The following is an 8,473-nucleotide window of genomic DNA, read 5'->3' as shown; positions in this document are numbered from 1 at the left end:
AGACCACAGAAGGTCGATTTATACGCAAGTATAACGAAAATCAAAAAACCACAGAAGATCGGTCTATACGCGACTATAGTGGAATACTTTTACATGGTAAACTAATCATATTAGTGGGGTTTGATTCTCTATCCGAAGCTACGGAGGGAAGGGTGGGGACAGAGAAGTCATGCCCCGCCGCCTTCTAGTTAGTCCTTTGCCTATTTCCCAAGGCCAAGAAAATGGTTTAAGTAGTTCAGCTCCTCCTCTTCCAAACCACCAATGCTCTTCTGAAAGGGATCTTTCCCATGTCTTTGACACATTCTGGACTTCCGTGATGCATTTCCGCGTTTCATCGTAAGATAATTTCACGCAGGGATAAAATTGTAAAGAATTACAAAAAATGACATTATCACACATTTGGATTAGATATCCCATATTATATGGTTGTAAGAACCATGTATTGACTTGGAACCCACAAATACATAGGTCATATGCAATCCTAGGCTATAATCATCAATTGCTGCTAAGAATTACAAAACACACATGATCTCCATGGCAAAGAGGGGGTATTTCAGAGACATGGTGCTACCAATTTGAGTGGCCCATTAGATAGGGGAGCCTTGGTATGAATGCCACTTGATTTCTTAATCCAAATTGACCATGACCCATTATTAAGTAAGCTTTCTTGTAACTATACTTTCATTCAAGCAATCACATGTGGTCTGATTCCTGAGCTAAAAGCACCTTTGTCTCCACTGTACAGTGCAAAATGTGAAACATTATGATGGTATAACTTTGAAGAAAGGACGGATGTACATGGTGACTAATGGGAACTCTGCAGAATAAATTAGAGGATATACCTCACACAATAGCATGTAGCATATAACAACATTGATGCCACTTCATCTATAAGGTGATTTACACAGTTCAGTGTAGGACATAACCTATTATTAAGTATTCTAAACTAAATCATTCTTTTCCCCAATCATAAGGACATTATCGCTAACATCAAGTCCAACTTCCATGTCACAGTTGACAAATCTCATCAATTTGCAGATGTAGCTGTTATTATCGAGTTGTCTCCAAATCCTTCCAAAGAAACCCTCTTGTAGATTTTTGAGCTTGCATGATTTGTGACCATGAATTGGAAAACCTTGCTGCTTGGAGTGTACTTCAACAAAAGAGGAAGATGACATTATGAGAGAATATTTAAAAACCCATCAGGTACTCCACTGAGCTTCCAAGAGAACAGCACTCCCTCCTCAATGCGGCCCAAAACAAATCTCAACTATCAGTAAGCCCAGGAACCAAAATGCCTATACCCAAAAGCACACACATCAATAACTTTTAAAGAAATGGATCGTTGTTATAAGAAAATGGGAAACATATCTATATCAAAATTGAAGGCATTACATTAATGAGAATGTTATCCAAATAAATGGAGATAAAAGAAGTGTAACATCTCACAAAAAATAATAATTCAAAGCAAGCGCATAATTAATCTATCATTGATTAAGACTAGGTGGTCTAGCATTTGATGGCTCTTAAGAGACACTGCAAGAGATAAAAGGTTCCTAGATATTAAGATAATTTGCATTCTCTAAGATGATATAATTAGAAAAAGATGAAGTACATTGATGAAGGTACATTTATGTGTTATAATGGAAAAAGCCATCAATTCAAAAGTCAAATGTAAGTTCTTTTGCAGTTTGATACTGATCAAGTCCTCCAAAATGTTGCCTGGATATTGAGGTGAAAGCAGTCTTGATTACAATGAGTGATACAGCACAACAAATAACCAGGGATAATCCATCTGGTTCTAGAGATTTTAAGGGGAAATAAAGGAGAGAAAATAAGACACAAAGCCAAAACTGTTTTGCTATTCTCTCTCACACTGCTCCTACTCCTCTGACTCTTACCAGATAGAGCTATTGCATCAAACACCGGATCCGTCATTCCAGACCAAGAATACAAATAGTCAATTGTAGCCTACATATCTTAATGGTTTTAATCGGTCACATCAACCCTCCACACAACTCGAATTAGGTTGGTTGTTTTACTTATCCTAACAAGCTGTCCACCCTAAAGAGCCACATAGACCTTAGGTCACCCATTAGTTGGGAAAACTCCAATCCTTGAATAATTTCCCTGCTAAGCATACACTAAATCAGAAACGCGACTGGGGCCCAAAAATACAAGGATAATCTGCTATCATGGTTCCAAAAACACCCCCAGTACCTGCCAGACCCAGATTGCCAATTTACTCAGTCCAATCAAAAACAAGTTATTGATGGCCAGCCCTAAACACAGAATAAGCTGCCTCGGTGAAATAAAAAAGAGAAGAAGATAACATGTTTGCTGGTTTTGGGGTTGGGCTTAACCAAATTAGCCCAATTTAACAAAGAACCATCATTGGCTCATATCAATGTTTTAAAATTCAAACCACACACAAAACCGAAAATATCCTTGGGTCGGTCTAACCCTGTTCAATGTTGATCTACTTTTGGTCTAAAGCTACAGGTACACCTTTCTTTTTTATGTTATTTATGGATAACCAATTGTAGCTATCATATCCTTCTTGAAGAACATCTAATATGCTAGGTCTACAGTAAACCTAAGGACTCATATACCAATTATTTCTCATTACGTTTAGATTAAATACCTTCAAATTAGTTGGAATTTTCATAATTTTAAAAGTTAGAATTACTAAATCTATCATTTCTGTTGTGATTCTAGAGGTAGTTTGGTCTCGTTGTTATTATTTTTTCTTTTTCTTTTATTGTTCTGCGATTGGGTACAGGGGCATTTCTGTCCCCTTGTATTCTTTCACTTAAATATATATATAAAAGAGGGAGGGGCCTGCGGTAGAACAGTTAGTTCTAGCCACAGGCAGCCTCCCACGGTTCTGGCTGTCTTCTCTTTTCCCTTCTCTTCATCGCTCTCTCTCTTTCTCTTCTCTTTGCTTCGGTTTGATTGCAGGAATCTGGTTTCGTAACAATTTCTTAAATTAAGGATGTGTATAGATGTTTCAAGATATAATTCTCTATTAATAAGAGCTATTGATACCAAAAAGGTGAGCAAATGAAGTCTTAAGATTTGTTTCACCAAATAAAAACTCAGCCTGGATTTTGATTAATCAATTAAGTCAAAATTTTTTGTTCCTCCTTTCACTAATAGTTGAATTCAAATGCATTATGTAATCATTGTAGAACTAAACAAAAGGATAAGAATCAACAGTGTAGAGTGCACCCCACAAAAGAAAATATTTTTGAAAATAGGAATGTGAGTCATGTGACTAGATAAGTGACATAACTTTATGGATATCTAATGTGTGGAGTTCAAGACTTTCATTACCTGGAATGTATCTTCAACTCGGTAAGAGTGTACTACCCCTTGATTTCAACTTTGATTCCAAACCAAAAAACTTCAAACCTGACAGAACCAAATTTGCTGTCTTCTTTTTCATGTGGTCAATAAATAACTCATCATATAGGATCATTTCTGCTTCTCTTAGATGGCCATGCTCTTTCATATGTACAAATACCTTTCTTCCTTCCTCTAAAGTTCCATGATTGCACATACCATAAGTAACAGCAGAATATATGATTTCATCCGGTGGACATCCCTGTTGCATCATTTCATTCAGTATTTCAATCACCTTATCAGCATTACCTGACTTACAAACGTGGAGAATGGTAAGAGTGTATTTGAACTCCATGGGCCCACTCATGACATTTGCTAAGCAGTCACGAACTAAAACAATTGCTGCATCGATCTCTCCAATTTTGCAGAGCCCTTTGACAAGAGATACATAGGCAATTACAGTGGGAATACAAGACAATTCCTTTATCTTATTATAACATAAACATGCCTCCTTGAGATCTCCTATTTCTACGAAGCATGGAATTATGGTGCTATATGTAGATGAGTCAGGTCCAACATCTGAATTTTTCATCTCATGGAAGAGTGATAATGCTTCTTTGATTTCCCGTATACTGTGAAGAGCCCCAATAAGGATATTGTAAATTGTAACACTGGAATATCCTTTTTCCTTCAAGTATGTAAATACTTGTAAAGCTGTCAGTTCTCTGTTCCCCTTTTCAATCAAGAATGAAAAGAACTTGGGGAGATCATGAATAACTGGAGATCCCAATTTCTTCATCTGCTCAAGCAATTTACAAAAGTCATTCATTCTGGTTTGCTCTGCAAAAGCCACCAAGATGGGATTTATAGTAACAAAGTCAGGACTAAGACCCTCCTGAACTGTGATTTGGAGAAGCTTATAAGCCTTGTCTACCTGGTCCACATTACATAAACCTTTTATCAAAGAATTGTATATTGACAGATCAGCCCGATAGCCAGATTCCGTTAGATCTTTCAGCAAGTCACAAGCCAAACCAACCCTCCTATTTGCCACAAATGCTTCAACCAATGAGCCATAAACAGCCCTGTCTATCAAATAACCCTTCTTTCTCATCTCCTTAAAAAGTTCATAACCTTTATCAACCTCATTCCCCTTGCACAAACCTGTGATCAAAGTGGTGTAAGCCATAGCATCTGGTTCAACCCCATCCCCATGCATTTCCTCCCAAACCCTTACACAACCGTCAAGATTTCCCTCTGAAACCAATATCCGGATCATTGCCGTGTAAGCAAACACATCTGGCTTACACAAATTCTCCTTCATCCTACCCAAAAGCTCAAAAACCTCATCAGCCCTGCCTGCCTTACACAACCCTTTAATCAGGATCATATAAGTAACACTCTCTTCCATTAACCCATCCTCTTTAAAATCATCATAAACTGACATTGCCAAATCCAAATGGTCCGTTTTTACAAGTGCATCCATGATCCTGTTGTAAAGGAATACTCTAGGTTTGATTCCGAATTTCTTCATCTTTTCATAAACATAGTACACCCGAAGACCCCGGCTGGCATCAGAATGCATCCTAATCAAAATTTCAAATTGTTTCTCACTAGGTTGCTTCCCTTGCATGTTCATGAGCTCGGGCACTTGATCAGCTGCCCGAAATTGGTTTGCACGATTCAAGCAATAAGCAAATGCATTGTACGAAACAAAATTGTGTTGGTAACCCTTCTGCTTACCTGCCCAGTGGAAGAACTTGGAGGAGATCCTTGGATCAGTTTGCACCTTTAGAACTTCAGCAACAAGCTTAGGAGTGACTCGTCGGAGCTTATTGAGGTCAGTGATAATAGATGGTCCCCAATGTTTGTGCTTGTGGAAGGAATCACATATATATTGAGCAATTGGAGTGAGGGCCTGAGCAATTGAGAAGAATTTCTCAGACGCTGTTTTTGTTGGTGGGGTTGATAGGGATCCATGAGAATTGGGGTCCCATTTTTGTAGGTCAAATGAGGTAGAAGAGGAATTTGATTGGTGTTTAGGGTTAAGGGTTTTAGACTGATCAAAACTATTAGGGTTTGAGGTTTTGCGATTGGAGAAGATCCCACCACGGACAGTTGGTCGATTCTGAGATGGTTTGCGATGGCCATAGAAGAAGTAGAATTTGTTGTTGGTGTCGGTGACGAGGGGTCGTATCTCAGGTGGCATTTCAGATTTTGTTGATGTACCTTCTCAATGCTCATCACTGATATCAAACTTGAGTACCGTATCTCTGAATCTTTGGTGGTCTGCTTTACCTTATCACCTGGATAGTGTATTGAATCTAGTTAAGTGCTTGTTGGGTAAATAAAAATTTTTATGGGAGGAGGAAGTTATTTGCCATAAGGGTATTAGCTGAAACAGTGGAAAGTCAATACATATTTGTGCATTGGAAGCAGTTACACAATATTGAATCAAATATCATCAGATTTAAAAAGATAGTTTAATTAGTCGAGACAAATTCTAATGGAATTAACAACAGAGAGAATGCGCCTTTTGTTATGAATTTTCTTATGACCTCACAAATTACAGAGAATAAAGTGGTCTAATTACTATAAACGAATTGATCCAACAAATTTTGAAGTTAACAGGATGGTAGACATTTCAGGATCGGAATTGCAAACAAACGGAACTTCACTTTGAGCGATGAACGACAAATAGCAGAGAAATTTACCTGGGTTTTTCTCAGCTAGTTTCTCTCAAAGTGACCAAGCCAAAAGGAGAGTAGATAGCAATTGCAAGATCATACCCTAGGTCATTAAAAGTCGTCACAAGCTCAGTGAAAAGGGGAACGTTGAGAGTGACAACTAGAGAACGAGACCAACAAATGCGGAGCAACCAAAATGTAGGATCTCTGAAATCCTGTGTGTCACTCTGATTATAGATATCTTTCAACAGTTATTTCGGAATCGCAAGTTTGGAATTTGTAATTATCGAAATCGAACAATACTCCGGTAAACCGTAAATTAAGCAGGCGCTTCATGCATCCATGCTTGGGAAACGAAAACAAGGCAACTCCAGATAGAATTAGATAACATTTCCAAATTAGAAAATCTTAAAGAGGATAAGGAAAGTACCTGTGCAGCCTGAGCGAGCTCATCCAACTGGGCTGAAGCTTGATCATCTCTTTTCTCTTTCGCATCGTTCTTGTAAAGTGCGAAACTACCCCAGAGACCGAGTGCCCAGAGAGGGAGGGAGGAAGAGAGGGAAGAGAGCAAAAGAGACCGTTGCGCCTCTTTTGCTCTCTTCCTGAATTGCTCAATATCAGTATTTGGACCGGACCCGGACGGTTCGAAGAGCATAAAATCAACTCGGGCCCTTTTTATTTTTGGGTAGATAGACGACTTGGTGTGTTGTGCCTCGTGTCTTCACATTCTGGAAACCACTTGTTCTCTGTACGTGCTTGAATCTCCAAGTAGCCAACTGCTCCGATCTTAAAACCTTTAGATCCATTATTCTTCCGTTAATGGTCTTCTCTGTTCTGGATTAAATTTTGTTGATCTGTTGCTTCAAAGTTTCAGGTATTGTTCTCTATTGATTACTCAATTTCCTTGTGATGCTCTGTTCTTGTTTGGTTTGATTAGTACAAAACCCAGGTCTGCTTTTGATTGTTGGGACTGATTTCTCTCTATAAATCTCCTTTTTGATGCAGAATAGGTGTCTGTCAATATGTCTGGCCTATTTAGTTTGATTTAAAATCTGAAATTTTCATCATAACCACTGAGAGTTTGTTTCTGACAAGTATGCATTTCAATGTGGTGTTAATGTCTCTATGGTCTTTGTGGATTTTAATCTGCTTTATTGTGTTTGAGCTTCTGTTGGAATCTTAATATATTTTTTCTTGTTTTCTTTCTCAACAGTACGGGAAAGAATCTTAAATGCTACTTATTCCATGATAACAAAATTATTTATTTTGATCAGTTATTCTATCTTTCAATGCCTAAATCTGTTCTTTTCGTAATGCACTTTTCTGTAATGGAGGATAGTTGGCTGTTGCAGAACTTGCTTCTAGTGTGTTTTATAGGCTGTTTAATTTATTTTACTTCCTCCTCATGCTTTTTAAATTATTTCAAAATGTTTCCATAAATATCAACCCTGTGGCCACCCCTTTTAAGCAGCCCATGATGGTTTTCTATGCCCTAATGGATCATGAGGTCTGTTGGATCAAATGGTGCCTGAGTGAAACTTATGTGGAAATCGTCTACTGGTTCTTTCAATTGATTTTTTTTTCTTAGGTTTCCTAATCTGTAATGTGTGTGTGTGTGTGTGTCTATACACATGTATACAGCGTTTTCGCTGTGTTGTAGACATTGTTATTTTGACAAAACTGAAAATAGTAGTCCATCAAACGTTCCCTTATAGTATTCAATCAGTCATTTTATCCTTTTTAGTGCTAATAAATAAATTTCATTTGAAAAAACCTAAAACAACAGATTCTTTGACACAATTTTGCTAGTTCTTGGAGTCTAAATGGTTAAGCCAAAACCTAACAGTTTGGATAGGTTGGGTTGTTGGAAACAGCCTATCAGGTCAGATTTGTTACTAATGAGGTAGAGGTATACCAAGTACCAAAGATCTAGAAAATGGGTGTTGTCAAGTGTTTAGCTGAGTATCTTCAGTAAAGGTTAATTTCAGGCTAGTTTCAGGATGCCCTGTGCTCAACTCAGCGGGAAAATCCACAACCCATTTTGAAATGTTTTTTGAAAAGGAAAGGAAAAGAAAATGAGTGGTGGCTTGGGTAGGTTGAAATTTCAAAGATTGCCAACCCTAGATTTGTATAAAGAGAGATCAGATAAACTGCAGCGCACGAGATGCATTATAGTTAGTTGACAATATGTGATAGATATACATATAATTAATAGTTTGCTTCTGCATTTGATCTCCAGGATTTGAGGGAGAAGTTCAATTATTCGCTCGTTCTTATTCCTTGTTAAAACATGGATAGATTGGATTCAGAGGCAGCCTTCAGTATCAACACATAAATATTGGTTCAGGCTACTTCGCAAGTTGCAAAAATTGTGTTTGAATCTGCTTTTGACATACTTCTCTATTGCTGGACTATCTGGTGAACACCAACAGGCAGGTCAG

General features: G+C 37.9%; 1 protein-coding gene across 3 annotated transcripts; it reads right to left on the bottom strand.

The window, feature by feature from the left end:
* Positions 1 to 2,091: 2,091 nt before the first annotated feature.
* Positions 2,092 to 5,637, bottom strand: LOC122666824 (pentatricopeptide repeat-containing protein At4g20740-like). 3 transcript variants are annotated; one of them, XM_043862904.1, is made up of 2 exons: positions 3,337 to 5,637; positions 2,092 to 2,130 (listed from the first exon to the last, which is right to left on the bottom strand). In XM_043862904.1, the coding sequence occupies exon 1, from the start codon at positions 5,552 to 5,554 to the stop codon at positions 3,350 to 3,352; it is 2,205 nt and encodes a 734-aa protein (XP_043718839.1). In that variant the 5' UTR covers positions 5,555 to 5,637; the 3' UTR covers positions 2,092 to 2,130; positions 3,337 to 3,349. The 3 variants fall into 3 exon arrangements, with proteins under 3 accessions (XP_043718839.1, XP_043718837.1, XP_043718838.1); XM_043862902.1 differs by having other exon boundaries at positions 2,103 to 2,220; XM_043862903.1 differs by having other exon boundaries at positions 2,113 to 2,223.
* Positions 5,638 to 8,473: the final 2,836 nt, after the last annotated feature.

Source organism: Telopea speciosissima, chromosome 7 (assembly GCF_018873765.1).
Source record: "Telopea speciosissima isolate NSW1024214 ecotype Mountain lineage chromosome 7, Tspe_v1, whole genome shotgun sequence".
NCBI lineage: Eukaryota > Viridiplantae > Streptophyta > Magnoliopsida > Proteales > Proteaceae > Telopea > Telopea speciosissima.
Note: the sequence above shows the minus strand (reverse complement) of the source record. Positions and strands in the feature narration are given on the sequence as shown.